Here is a 15,087-nt window from a genome sequence, read left to right on the forward strand (position 1 = left end):
TAGCATTAGAGGGTAAATGTAGCATTAGAGGGTAAATGTAGTATTAGAGGCTAAATGTAGCATTAGAGGGTAAATGTAGCATTAGAGGGTAAATGTAGTATTAGAGGGCAAATGTAGCATTAGAGGGTAAATGTAGTGTTAAAGGGTAAATGTACTGTTTGAGGGTAAATGTGGCATTCGAGGGTAAATGTAGTATTAGAGGGTAAATGTTGTGTTCGAGGGTAAATGTAGCATAAGAGGGTAAATGTAGTGTTAAAGGGTAAATGTACTGTTTGAGGGTAAATGTGGCATTAGAGGGTGAATGTAGTATTAGGGGGTAAATGTTGTGTTCGAGGGTAAATGTAGCATAAGAGGGTAAATGTAGTGTTCAAGGGTAAATGTACTGTTTGAGGGTAAATGTAGCATAAGAGGGTAAATGTAATGTAAGAGGGTAAAGTTACAAAGCGACAAAAAATGGACAAGCGACACAAGCGAGACAAGAAATGACAACAACGTGAAACAAAATGACAAAAACGATGCACAAAACGATGAATAAACAAAGCACAAAATGACAAATATGAGACAAAAAACAAAAGTGAGACAAAAAGGACACACAAAACAACAAAAACAAGAAACAAACAATAAAAGTCAGACATATAAAGACAAAAAAACAAAATAAAGAAAATATGACAAAAATGAGGGCTGCACAGTGGTGTAGTGGTTAGCACTTTCACCTTGCAACGAGAAGATCCCTGGTTCGCGTCCCGGCTTTCCCGGGATCTTTCTGCATGGAGTTTGCATGTTCTCCCTGTGCATGCGTGGGTTTTCTCCGGGTACTCCGGCTTCCTCCCACAGTCCAAAAATATGCTGAGGTTAATTGATCATTCTAAATTGCCCGTAGGTGTGAATGTGAGAGTGATTGTTTGTCTCTGTATGTAGCCCTGTGACAGACTGGTGACCTGTCTAGGGTGTCCCCTGCCTTCACCTGAGTCAGCTGGGATAGACTCCAGCCCCCCCATGACCCTAGTGAGGATTAAGTGGTGTATAGATAATGGATGGATGGATGGATGACAAAAATAAGACACAAAACAACAAAAGCAAGAAACAAAATAATAAAAAAAAATGTAAAATATGACACGAAACAAAACCTAAAAGACAAATAATTACACAAATAGTTACAAAGCAACAAAAAAGGGACAAACGACACATGAGACAAAAAATGACAAAAGCGTGAAACAAAACGACAAAAATGAGAAACAAGCGATAAAAGTCAGACATAAAAAGACAAAATATGACAAAAATGAGACACAAAACAACAACAGCAAGAAACTAAATGACAAAAAAAGACACAAAATTACACAAAATAGTTACAAAGCGACAAAAAAATGGACAAAAGTGTGAAACAAAATGACAAAAATGATGCACAATACGATGAATAAACAAGGAACAAAATGACAAAGATGAGACAAAAAACAAAAGCGAGACAAAAAGGAAACACAAAACGACAAAAACGGGAAACAAACGATAAAAGTCAGACATAAAAAGACAAAAAAAAAAAAATAATGACAAAATGTTTCAAAAATGAGACACAAAATGAGACACAAAACGACAAAAGAACAATGAGTAATCTAGTATTTTATTTTATGATCAAAAAACTTGTCATGGTCTACAAATTATTTTAAATTTATAGTTTTACTAATTTGCAATCTGCAGTTAATATCTTCTCTGTAATTTTTACACTTTACAAAGTCGTCCTGCGGGCCGGATTGGACCTTCTGGCGGGGCGGTTTTGGCCCAGGGGCCGCATGTTTGACACCCCTGACCTACTTCGATGAATGAAAAAAACTTTCAATAAATAACTTACATTATTTCCGTTTTATTTATTGTCGGAGTCTGAACGCTGTTTTATTTTGAAAAATAACCGGATCCTCTCCGTTTCATCCGTGTATGACTCACGCTTGACGCAGTGACGTGATGCGTAACTGTTAAAACTGATCCTACAAACCAGCAAAACGGAAAAAAAAACGTCTTTGGAAAGTTTCTTTCCGAAAGGGAAATAGCCAAGCGAGGAGACAGAAGAGGTTACGACTTCCAAGAAAAAGTAAGTTGCATTTAACAGACAATACCTGGAGTCTGACTTAAAATATGGATTTATCGCCGGATAGTATGGCGACCAACGGCTCTCTAATGACGCAGTTGGGCCTTCATAACTGCTTCGGAGACTAAGCACCCTATTAAGACAAGCCTTTGGAGTATTTTGAAAGAAAAAAAGCGTGAACAAGAAGGACAGAAGCAGTTACTGAAGGACACCACGTCAACAAATGCACTGAGAGCATCATACCCGGTGGCTAACCCTGTTGCTAAGGCTAAGAGGCCGTTCACTATTGGTGGAGAGCTGATCGCCCGCCGCTGAAGACGTTTACCGTGAACTTCTAGGAGAGGCTGCGGTTAAAAAGATAACACTGGTGCCTCCTTCGGCACCGTCTCTCGGCGCGTTGAGTAAATATTTGTGTGAACTCTGATTCAACGTTATGGTGAGATGTATTTTTCACACACTTTTTATTTGTTTCTGTGGTGTATCTTATTTTGAAGGCACGGTTTAAACGTTACCATAGCGACCAGGGACGACGTTGCTCCTGTTATGTTGTTGGACGCTGCTAATAAAGTTGCATACAAATACACAGTGGAGTCACGTTTATTATTATATTTAGAAAATACCACAGTTTTAATACCTTTTATATTATTTTATTTTGTCATATTTATCTGCCACACCTCAAAGGCCGGTTTGTGAAAATATTGTCTGACATTAACCCTGTAAAACCCGCTGTTGTAAAAATACAATGTGAGTTTTATTTTTTCAATTACTATTTTATATATATATATGTGTGTGTGTGTGTGTGTGTGTGTGTGTGTGTGTGTGTGTGTGTGTGTGTGTGTGTGTGTTTTTTCTCTTTTTCCCTACATTTTTTCAAGTTTAAAAAGATCCCCTTTATCACAATGCAAGCTCAGAGGTCTTTTACACATACACACACACATACATTCACATATATATATATATATATATATATATATATATATATATATATATATATATATATATATATGTGTGTATTATTTATTCCTGTATAATCGACATAACCCTTATGTCGATTATACAGGAATAAATAATTCTACTAATATTTCTATGTAATTTAACAAGAAATGTGCGAATATGACGTATCTCAGCCTGAACACTGAATCTGAATAATGTGAGACAAGGAACACTGAAAAATAAAAACAAAAATAGGTTGTTTCCACTAATGTTACTCTGTAATTTTTTTTTTTTAAATGGGCAAATGTGATGTATCTCAGGCTCAAAAACATTGAAAAATTAAGTCCTTAAAGGAAAATAAAAACAATTTTCTTTTTTATTTTAATGCGTTGTATTTTAAATTTTTTTTGTTTGTTTTGTATTTCAAATTTTTTTAATGAAAATAATCTTTTTAATTGATTCATTTTATTGATTGTAAAAATTAAATACAGTCCACCTTAAACAAATTTAAATGCATCGGTAAATGCGTTGTTATTTTTTGTTTCTGTTTTTAATTGAAAATCCTATTTTTATTTATTTCATTGATTGTAAAAATGAAATACAATCAACTGACTTTTAAAAAATGTAAATGTGTCGAATTATTATTTTTGTTTGTTTCTTTTTATCTGAACATTTTCATTAAAATCCTATTTTTTACTGATTTATTTTTGCAATTCTAAAAATAAATTACAGTCCACCTTGAAAAAAATGAATTGTATAGTCTTTTTGTTTGTTTCATTTTAAAATGTTCTTTTCATTAAAATTGTATTTTTAAATTTATTGTATTGATTGTAAAAATTAAATATCTTCTTCCTTAAATTTTTTAAAAATACATCAAATAGGGTTTTTTTTGTTTTTTTCAGTTTTTTAATTTAAAAAAGTCGAATTAAAATTGCATTTGTTGTACATATTCAATTCAATGCAAAACACTTTATTTATCAATTACTTGCCCCTTCGGGATAAATAAAGTGTTTTGAATTGAATTGAAAATATATGAAAAAATACAATTTTAAAACAATTTCAAACATTTATGGCACCAACAACAACAACAAAAAAGCATGATGAGATGAATTAATTTGTAATTTTTTTTCAGTGTGGACTGTTTTTAATTTTTACCCAGTAAACAAATGAAAAAGAAAAATATTCAGTCATCTGATACCTCTGGTTTGCAATGTTCAGTCTAGAGAATTAATTGTCCTTCATGTGTAGTTTGGAAAATACATCTTATTTAGTTTGAAAACATACAGTTTCCTGTCTTTCGGGGTAAAATTACACACGATACTCCATCACATGTTCCTCTTTCAGCTCTTTAAATGGTGTGGAAAAGGAAGAAAACATGATCTCCCTGGTAATGTCTCTCTTTATCTCCATCCAGTCCTTCCTCTCTCCACCACCAGGGGGCAGATGTTGGCCAGAATCCTGCAGAATCCTCCGTTTCTCCTCCAAGTGAGTCAAAAACTAAACTATAAACTCTGTTATCTGCTGTACTGATGAAGTTCTGAGGCTCAGAAATGTTGGGAAAAGTCCATTAAAAAAGTGATAAATTTGAACCGTTGAGGGCCTGAAAATATTTACAGTATGAAGGTAAAACTTTGCATGGTTTCAGTAAACACACTAAAGTTATTGTACGGATAAAATGAGCTGATTCTGAGGAAGTCAAGGGTAACAACTGGTTGGTTTTTCGCTGAATGACTCACCTGAATGTCGACATTTGGATTAAACGGAAAAAGAAGAGAAAAGAGAAGTTAAGGTGGTGACAACAGAGTTTCAACATTACAAGTATTTTCTGCAGGCTGTTGTCTGTAGAAGGAAAATTAATGCAATAGCATCCATACATGGGTTTAAATCACTTTCCTTAATCTTTACTCCTCATTACCTCTGAAATATAAGAAAAAAACACCTATTACTCAAAGCTGTCAGGGTGTTTAGCTCCACCAAACCCCCTGCACAATTCATTTACATTATGCCACTGTAAAATATTTTGTATATTTAGATAACATTTGAAAAAAAAATTATTTGCTGCTACTTAAAAGAAAAATTAAGTCTATTAAGGACTTAAATTGTCCATTTTTTTAACTGTTATTTTATATTTTTTAGCTGTTTTGTTGAATTCCAGATAATAAATAGCAAAGTCACAGAAAGAAACATATGTGTTATCTGTAAAAGAAAATACATTTAAAAAACAACAGCCAAAACTGTACATAATAGTCACATTAAAAATTTTTAAAGTAGAAATGAGTTCTTTTCAAGTGTATGACTGTATGATTTACTGTACTTACATCAGCTAAAACACATGATTACTTCACAGATATTTACAATTGTATGCACCATTTTTAAGAATTTGTTTGATTTATATAAAATTACACAACAGACACGTGCCATTTCTTACAAAATGTATTTTATTTTATTTGCAGTAGTTTACAATAATAGGAAGAGCGCTGCGACAAAATTATTCCATAAAACTTCCTGATTTGTTCCCTGAAGGTCACATTTTTCACCAGATTGTATTGTCACATTCACAGATTTGAGATCCTGCTGATTTACCTGATCTGTTTAGATCAGGTAAATCTAGATTAGAAAATATCAGAACTATTTGTATCCAAAACACCAAAACGGATTATAAATATCATTCCTTTTTGACTTTGTTTCGGCTTAATAGCCTTTGCCAGAGAAACTTCACTGCAGCAATAAAAATGGCAAATATTAGCAAAACAACTGCCAGCAGAAACGCTGCCACATCGATGGAGTGGTACTGGATCGTGGACATCTTGTAAGACTCAGTCCTTAGGTGGGCCGCTCCTTTGTGCCTCATGACGAACTCAATCCAGAACATGGCCCGGTCCAGCGGCTTCATGGGCTGATCTCGGTGCAGGCTGGACAGAACCTTCATCTTCTCCTTGTAGGATGGTTCATACAGGACCTCCTTCAGTGCCTCTCGGAAGTTGTCTCTGTTCACCGTTGCGAAGTCCAGGACTTTGGCCACGCCTCTGGCTTTCATCCTGAAGAAGTTGTCGGGTTGGTCGAACATGAGCGGCAGTCCGACCAGGGGGACACCGTGGTAGATGGCCTCCTGCATGCCATTGGTGCCTCCGTGTGCCACGAACACCCTGGTTTTGGGGTGACCCAGGAGGTCATTCTGGGGCAACCAGTCCAACATTAAGGTGTTGTTTCCGAGCGTGGACGGTCTTTTGCCTTTGTGCCTCCAGATCACCTTCTGGGGAAGCTGCGCGAAGGCAGCGGCGATGTCCTCGGTGATGTCCTCAGGAAGTTCTTCCACCAGGGTCCCCAGCGTCATCACAATGACACCGTGCTCACCGGAACTCTGAACGAAATCCTCCAGTTCTTTGGGCAGGGGCTTGGCGGGTTTGCACTGGAATCCCGACATATAGACGACGTTGGGCATCGTGGGTCGCGGCCACTCGAAGGTGAAGTCATTCCTCATGAGCCAGATGTCGGCCGACTGGAACAGCTCCATGTAGTGGACGTCTGGGCCAAAGTGTCGATGGACGAACGGTATGTAGTTTGGGTCTGTGACGTACATAATCTGTAAACGTGTGAAGACGAAGAACAGCATGTTCTGTACCCGCTCAGTGAAGGTCATCTTGTCAGTCATCTCTGACCCGGGTATTGGGACGTAGGATAGTGGAGTAGGTGCGATTGCTTGATGTCCTTCACCCTGAACAGTCCATCTCACATTAAGGACTAGTGGAAGACCCAAACGGTGAGCCAGAAGAACTCCTCCACCGATTGCAGGGTCCGTCAGGACCAAATCGTACTTGGCATCGCGGAGGATCTGCATCAGTTTGTCGTCCCCAAACATTTCCCCCATCATTAGAAGCAACAACCTGTTCATCTCGTAGAACTCTTTCACCAGGTCAATCTCCAGAGCCATACGAGTCCAAAATGACGCCCCTTGCCGTCGCATCTCCAGTGTTCTCCTTACAAATTGGCCAAAGTTGTCCTTATCGAAACCAGCTGCAGCATTCACCGTGATGGACTTGTAGTAAGGGGAATCTGGCTTGATGTACCAGGCGTCTGACGGGCGCAACACGGTGACTTCATGGCCTCTGGAGTGAAGCTCCTCAATGATGACCTTCATGTTGATCCAGTGACTTCCATCCACAGGGAACACCAAGACCTTCCCTCCATTCACCAAAGCTGCAGAGCAGAGCACCACTGCAAGTGCCGTCAAGGTCAGTCGATACATTTCTGAAAGAGACATGTAAGGCTGTTAGATCTGTCCTCCTCAACAAGGGACTTGAGTTAAACAATGTTTGTCAGCTCAACAAACAATGAGCAGTCCTCTGAGATCTGTCTGATTTTGTACCGAGAGCCTAAGGGTTTAGTCAGGACAATGATTGAGCAACTGGAAACTGAACTCATTTGTCAATTTTGGCTGCTTGATGAAGAACTCATATTTGGCTTTTTAGCTAACTTTTTTTTTTTTAAAAGTTATTTTTATGGCCTTTTTTTACCTTTATTGATAGGTGCAGTGGAGACAGACAGGAAAGGAGGGAGGAGAGTTGGGGGAAGACATGCAGCAAAGGGCTGTGGGCGGGAATCAAACCCAGGCCGCTGTGTTGTACATGGGTCATCCGCTTAACCCGTTGAGCTATCCGGGCGTACTTTTTAGCTACACTTACAAAGGGAGGTTGTCTTTTCTACACAGGTCATTAAGCACCACGGAAGTCTTTGTCATGGTGCTCTCTCACTTTGCTCTCCAATGCTGGATAATAGTCAGTTTAATTGGCTTTTTTTGCAGTCCTTCTCGATCCATGTTCAACTATATGACTTTGGTTGGAGGTCATTAAGCGTACCGAAGTCTTTGTCGTGGTGCTCTCTCACTTTGCTCTCCAACGTTGGATAATAGTCAATTTAATTGGCTTTTTTCTTTTTTTTTGCGGTCCTTCTCGATCCATGTTAAACTATATGACAATAGTCAGAGGTCATTAAGCATCGCAGAAGTCTTTGTCATGGTGCTCACTGCTTTTTGCTCCCCAACATTGGATATTAGTCAGTTTAACTGTCTTTTGTTGCAGTCCTTCTTGTTCTGTGTTCAACTATATGACCTTGGTTGGAGATCATTCAACATCACAGAAGTCTTTGTCATGGTACTCTCTGATTTTTGCTCCACAGCATTGGATAATAGCCTATTTAATTGGCTTTTTTCTTTTTTTGCAGTCCTTCTCAATCCATGTTCAACTGTCTGACCTTGGTCGGAGGTCATAAAGCATCACAAAAGTGAAGTCTTTGTCATGGTGCTCTTTCATTTTTACTCTCGAACACTGGATAATCATCAATTTAATTGGCTGTTTTTTGAAGATTTCTCAGTCCATGTTCAACTATATGACTTTAGTCGGAGGTCGTTAAGCATCAAAGAAGTCTTTGTCATGGTGCCTGTTGCTAGCTAAATCTCTGCAATGCTCTCTGCTTCCAAACAGGGAACTGCTTGAAGTCCAAGTTGCTGCCAAGCAAGTAAGAAAGACGAAATTCTCAAGCCAACTTCATAAAGTTACCTCAAATTTTAAATCCACTAATGCAAAAATTTTAAGTTAAATGACAAAAAAATCACAAGTTGGCACAACCCAAACCATTAAAAGGAATGTTTTTCATTATTTTGCAACATGTTTAATTAAGTGGTTGAAATTGGTCCATGCACCACCATTTTTTTTTTTACTTTTTAATCTTTATTTTGATAGTTTAGTTCTTAACATGCAAACAAATGTCTTGTCAGTCTTAAAGTGTAGCCTTGGGACTAAGATATTGCAAACAAACATGGTTGTTAATGTGACTAATATGACGTGCAGCACTTAAAGCCTTTTCCACAAAGGCTTGTCAGGATTCTTTCTGTAACCTGAGGCCTCCCAGACTTACATAACTCCTCTGTTGCTCAACAACAGCTAAATCATTACACAACTACCGTGTGGGAATTCCTACCGCTAATACCCCGGAGGTTTACAAAAGCTGTTTGCGTTTGGGCGGATTCTCCCTCTCAGGTTTCACAGCGTAATGTTGGAGCACATGTTCTGTAAAGCAGCGAGAGCTGTCGGCCTGTAAAGGGGATTTAAAAGCTGCTTCATGTGTTTACGGGGGTCGAAGTTCGACGCATGGTGTAATTAGCAAGAACTGGAATCGTAGAATATTCAGCCGAGGGTTCCTGATGTTGAGTTTGAGCAAAAGAATAATTTCTTCAGGTTTAAACTGCGACTACTGTTAATAATGATGATAAATGTGTGGGTTTTGTGGCATTTTTAAGACTTGAAAATGCTTTAAATGTTTTACAAAGACAAACATTTATGGCACAGTTGATGTTCTCAATGAAAGCAAAGAAAAATCTCTCCTTGTCAGACCCTTGGGTTTTGTTTTTTTTTGTTGTTTTTTGTTTTGTTTTTTTGCGTAGATTTCACAACAGGGAATATTTCTGTGAGCTGGCACATGATTTGACAAGCACTGTGATTTATTACGCACAGTCTAGAGTATTTAGTGCAATAAAAAGGTGAAATTAATTTAGTTTTTTATAGGTACAAACTTTACTCAAATTAAATTGTCCATTACTATTGTGTTTGCCGCAATGATGAATGTTTTTGTGAAGCATTTACAGTGTTTTCAAGTATTACAAAATTCCATAACAACAACACAGTTGTCATTTTTGTTAGCGGTAGTAGTTTAAACTTGTGAAATCTGCTGCTTTAATTCCTGGAGCTCAATTCCTGAAGCTCAGCTCTTGTCAATTAGAAATATCTGGACCCTGTAGTATCCACCTGCAGCTGCTCAGAGCCATCTCAACACATCACAGTCGAGTCGAACGCAAAAACAGCTTCAGGAGAAAGTTGTTTAGCTTCACACACCTTCAGCCTCGTCACAGTTTCTGCTTCTAAAACTCCTGGACTCTCATATGTCAACTTACCGTGAGCCTCCAGCTGACAGGTCTTCAGACTGAGCTCGTAGTTCGACGTCCAGCCGTCGTCCCTGCAGAATATCCGACTGGAGGGCGTCGACTCTGAGGAAGCAGGACTTAAGTACTCGCTGTTTTATGTTTTTCTGCAGCAGCTGGTTGGCTGGTTACACAAAGCAGAGCTAAATCAGAAGATAAGCCCTCGAACTCTGCTCTGAACTTCATCTGAGGTTGATACTGTAGGTGAAATGCGAGATAACGTGAGGAGAGAGGTTCCTAATGTTTGTTTTATTCCTTTTTTTGAACCCATCACCCTGTTTGGACTTTATAATTTTAGTTTTAAACAGCCACTACGACTGTCAATAATCAGTGACTGTATTTTTTTCTTCCAGTTAAATTAATTAATTCATTAATTTATTAATTCCAATAATTATTTATTGACTAATTATAGCAACAGTTTACAAGTCGTATTGTGGCCCTTCACATAGTAAAATCAACCTTCTACATTATTACAGTTCCGCTGATAAGGTGTTTTTTATCATGTGACTGGAAGTTAAAGGTGATGGCAGCGTTTAACCAAACATTGTACTGCCACATAAACTCCCTAACCTCGTTGGCTGACTTTATAGGACAAATAAATTACTTACTAAATCAAATACGCTGAGATGAAGGTTCGATAAGACAATCTGACTGTTATGAAAATTATTCAGATTTTTTCGGGGGAAAAAATTTACAGTCTTTCTAACCATTTTCCCTGTTCTATTAAAATACAGATAAATCACAGCAAAAAAGATGGATTACTTTATATTAATTTACAATGTGCGACCGTAAAATTACGACTATTGTATTTAGATTCATTTAACAACAATGTATTTGCCTGTTATTTAAAAGAAAAAATAAGTTTATTGAGGACTGATAGATGTTATTTTATGAACTGTTTTGTTGAATTTCAGAAAATTAATAATAAAATCACAGAAATATTTCTGTTTGTTGTAAAACAACAGCTAAAGCTGCACATAATATTTAAATCAAAAATTAGTATTTTGAAAAATACTGTGGTAGTTTTTTATTTTACAGTATGTGACTGAAAAAATCTAATCTTCTTATTCTATTTAAATCAGCTAAAAAGTAATTTAAATGTTCAGCATTTTAAAGAATTTGATTTATGTAAAATTATACAACACATAACACATACACGCACCATTTCTGATAAAATGTATTTTATTTTATTTGCAGTATTTTACGACAATTGGAAGAGCGATGCCACAAAATTATTCCGTAAAACTTCCTGATTGGCTTCCCTCAAGGTCGGAAGGTCAGAACAATTTGCATCCAAAATATGAAAACAGATTATGAATATCATTCCTTTTTGACTTTCTTTCGTTTGAATAACCTTCGCCAAAGAAACTTGACTGCAGCAATAAAAACGGCAAATATTAGCAAAACAACTGCCAGAAGGAATGCTGCCACATCGATGGAGTGGTACTGGATCGTGGACATCTTGTAAGACTCTGTCCTTAGGTGAGCCGCTCCTTTGTGCCTCATGACGAACTCGATCCAGAACATGGCCCGGTCCAACGGCTTCATGGGCTGATCTCGGTGCAGGCTGGACAGAACCTTCATCTTCTCCCTGTAGGACGGTTCGTACAGGACCTCCTTCAGCGCCTCCAGGAAGTTGTCTCTGTACACCGTCGCCAAGTCCAGGACTTTGGCCACGCCTCTGGCTTTCATCCTGAAGAAGTTGTCGGGTTGGTCGAACATGAGTGGCAGGCCGACCAGGGGGACGCCGTGGTAGATGGCCTCCTGCATGCCGTTGGTGCCTCCGTGGGCCACGAACACCCTGGTTTTGGGGTGACCCAGGAGGTCGTTCTGGGGCAACCAGTCCAACATTAAGGTGTTGTTTCCGAGCGTGGACGGTCTTTTGCCTTTGTGCCTCCAGATCACCTTCTGGGGAAGCTGCGCAAATGCTGCGGCGATGTCCTCGGTGATGTCCTCGGGAAGTTTTTCCACCAGGGTCCCCAGCGTCATCACGATGACTCCATGCTCACCGGAACTCTGCACGAAATCCTCCAGTTCGTAGGGCAGGGGCTTGGCAGGTTTGCACTGGAATCCCGACATGTAGACGATGTTGGGCATGGTGGGTCGCGGCCACTCGAAGGTGAAGTCATTCCTCATGAGCCAGATGTCGGCCGACTGGAACAGCTCCATGTAGTGGACGTTCGGGCCGAAGTGGCGATGGACAAACGGTTTGTAGTTTGACTCTGTGGCGTACCAATACTGAAAACATATGAAGAAATAGATCAACATGTTCTTGACCCGCTCGGTGAAAGTCATCTTGTCAGTCAACTCTGACCCGGGTATGGGGACGTAGGATAGTGGAGTAGGTGCAATTGCTTGATGCCCTTCACCCTGAACAGTCCATCTCACGTTAAGGACTAGTGGAAGACCCAAACGGTGAGCAAGAAGAACTCCTCCACCAATCGCAGGGTCTGTCAGGACCAAATCGTACTTGGCGTTGTGGAGGCTCTGCATCAGTTTGTCATCCGCAAACATTTCCTCCATCATTAAAAGTGACATCCTGTGGAACTCGTAGGACCCTTTAACCAGTTCAATCTCCAGAGCCATACGAGTCCAAAATGGCGCCCCTTGTCGTTGCATCTCCAGCGATGTCTTTAGAAATTTGTCCAAGTTGTCATTATCAAAACCACCTGTAGCATTCAGTGTGATGGACTTGTAGTGAGGGGAATCTGGCTTGATGTACCAGGCGTCTGATGGGCGCAACACGGTGACTTCATGACCTCTGGAGTGAAGCTCCTCAATGATGACCTTCATGTTGATCCAATGACTTCCATCCAAAGGGAACACCAAGACCTTCCCTCCATTGACCAAAGCTGCAGAGCAGAGCACCACTGCAAGTGCTGTCAAGATTGGTCGGTACATTTCTGAAAGAGATTCTGACAAAACATGTCAGGATGTTAGATCTCTCCGCAACAAGGGACTTGAGTTAAACAATGTTCATCAGCTCGACAACCAATGAGCAGTCCTCTGAGATGTGTCTGATATTACGTTTAGTCGGGGCAATGATTGAACCACGGGAAAGTAGACTCATTTGTCAACTTTAGCTGATGCTTAAAGAGCTCATTTTGGTTTTTTTTAACGAAGTTTTTAACTAAATTTACAAAGCTCATAAGAAAGTTGTCTTTTCCACAGAAAATCCTGCTCCTTTCTGGTATACAAACACCTTGTTTGAGGTCTAGATCAGTCTTCATGTAATTACCTACCATGTGAAACATTTGCATAACACCCTCGTAGTGTCACATTTGGCACAACTCACTTGTGTCAGATGATATTAGCCCATTGAATGACTTATCATTCCCATACATATGGTCCAGTAGGAATCTTCCTACACCTTCCTAATTCATGGAGCTCCACTGCAACGTGGAAGCCATGATTTTGTATTTACGAGGGCCCACATGTGAAGGTTGGAGGGGTCAATGAAGGCGACAGTCCCGTGTTGTACCATAATTATATCTTTCTTTTTAACTTCAGTCTCGTTTTTTCTAGTGAACTAATCTGAAAGATTGGGGCTGGTCAAGGTAATCTTTATTTGATCGGTATTGGCACAAACCTGAGCCTGATCTTTTGTTTACATCGTAAAGGGTGAGCACAATTTGAGGAGGCAAATTTGGATGAACTGGTGAGTTGATGACACAAATTGAGCCCAGTGGACATTAGTCCTGTGCTGTTGTTGTTGCTTTGAACATTATGTATTTGAGATTTATGTGTTTATGGGGTTCGAAGTTCGTCACACGGTGCAATTAGCAAGAATTGGAATGGTAAAATATTCAGCCGAGGGCTCGTGATGTCGAGTTTGTTTGAGCAAAAGAGTCATTTCTGAGGGTTTAAACTGTGACACCACTAATAATGATAATAAATATGTGGATTTTGTGGCATTTTCAGTAGTTGAATAAGATTCACAACTGTTGCAAACACAAATTTATGACATATTGGTGTTTAGCAGCTGCAATAAAGTTCACAAATTGTACCTTTTTATGTCAATTTTGCACTAAATAGCCAGGATTCTGTGTCATAAAATAAATAAAATGCATGTTCTCTCAGTCAAAGCAAAGAAGAATCTCTCCCTGTCAGACTTCCATCAATCCATCATCTCTACACCGCTTAATCCCCATTCGGGTCGCGGGGGGGCTGGAGCCTATTCCAGCTGATTTGGAGCGACGGCAGCGGACACCCTGGACAGGTCACCAGTCTGTCACAGGGCTACATATACAGACAAACAATCACACTCACATTCACACCTACAGGCAATTAACCTCAGCATATTTTTGGAGCGTGGGGGGAAGCCAGAGAAGCTGGAGAAAACCCATGCATACACAGAGAGAACATGCAAACTCTATGCAAAAAGATCCCATGAAGGCCGGGACGCGAACCGGGGAATCTTCTAGCTGCAAGGTGAAAGTGCTAACCACTACACCACTGTGCAGCCCCTTGTCAGACTTTTTATTTATTTATTTTAACAACAGGAACTATTTCTGTGAGCTGACAGATGATCTGACATGCACTGTTATTTATTACGCACAGAATATTTAGTGCAGTAAAAAGGTGCAATTAATTTAGTTTTTTGTTGAACGTAAAAACAGCTTCAGGGGAAAATTGTTTAGCTTCACACACCGGCAGCCTCGTCACAGTTTCTGCTTCTAAAACTCCTGGACTCTCATATGTCAACTTACCGTGAGCCTCCAGCTGACAGGTCTTCAGACTGAGCTCGTAGTTTGACGTCCAGCCTTCGTCCCTGCAGAGTATCCGACTGGAGGGCGTCGACTCTGAGGAAGCAGGACTTAAGTACTCGCTGTTTTATGTTTTTCTGCAGCAGCTGGTTGGCCGGTTACACAAAGCAGAGGTGAATCAGAAGATAAGCCCTCGACCTCTGCTCTGAATTCAATTTGAGGTTGATACTGTAGGTGAAAGGCGAGATAACGTGAGGAGAGAGGTTCCTTATGTTTGTTTTATTACCTTTTTTTTTTATAACCCATCACCTTCTTTGGACTTTTTCATTTTAGTTTAAACAGCTGCTGTGAATGTTAATCATCAGCTACTGTAGTTTTTTTCTTCCAATTTAATATAT

At 39.4% G+C, this 15,087-nt stretch overlaps 3 protein-coding genes across 6 annotated transcripts in view; 1 reads left to right on the top strand and 2 right to left on the bottom strand.

Moving 5' to 3' along the window:
- sh2d3cb (SH2 domain containing 3Cb) overlaps positions 1–15,087 on the top strand; it is a 56,714-nt gene that overhangs the window by 21,853 nt on the left and 19,774 nt on the right. For all 4 annotated transcript variants that reach the window (XM_055011084.1, XM_055011085.1, XM_055011083.1 and 1 more), the window contains one exon: positions 4,425–4,495. In XM_055011084.1, coding sequence (XP_054867059.1) covers positions 4,425–4,495 — 71 coding nt within the window. The remainder of the gene's footprint in view (positions 1–4,424; positions 4,496–15,087) is intronic.
- Positions 5,431–10,107, bottom strand: LOC111580316 (UDP-glucuronosyltransferase 2A1-like). Its single transcript, XM_035956238.2, has 2 exons — positions 9,957–10,107; positions 5,431–7,258 (listed from the first exon to the last, which is right to left on the bottom strand). Exon 2 carries the CDS (start codon positions 7,254–7,256, stop codon positions 5,676–5,678), a length of 1,581 nt encoding a protein of 526 aa, XP_035812131.1. The 5' UTR covers positions 7,257–7,258; positions 9,957–10,107; the 3' UTR covers positions 5,431–5,675.
- On the bottom strand, positions 11,148–14,833 carry LOC111580317 (UDP-glucuronosyltransferase 2A1-like). The gene is made up of 2 exons (XM_035956239.2): positions 14,693–14,833; positions 11,148–12,898 (listed from the first exon to the last, which is right to left on the bottom strand). The coding sequence occupies exon 2, from the start codon at positions 12,882–12,884 to the stop codon at positions 11,304–11,306; it is 1,581 nt and encodes a 526-aa protein (XP_035812132.2). The 5' UTR covers positions 12,885–12,898; positions 14,693–14,833; the 3' UTR covers positions 11,148–11,303.

Source organism: Amphiprion ocellaris, chromosome 6 (assembly GCF_022539595.1).
Source record: "Amphiprion ocellaris isolate individual 3 ecotype Okinawa chromosome 6, ASM2253959v1, whole genome shotgun sequence".
Taxonomy (NCBI): domain Eukaryota; kingdom Metazoa; phylum Chordata; class Actinopteri; family Pomacentridae; genus Amphiprion; species Amphiprion ocellaris.

Bases quoted from the DNA above. Each gene is read 5' to 3' on its own strand.
- LOC111580317 (XM_035956239.2), bottom strand. From the start codon at position 12,884: ATGTACCGACCAATCTTGACAGCACTTGCAGTGGTGCTCTGCTCTGCA.
- LOC111580316 (XM_035956238.2), bottom strand. From the start codon at position 7,256: ATGTATCGACTGACCTTGACGGCACTTGCAGTGGTGCTCTGCTCTGCA.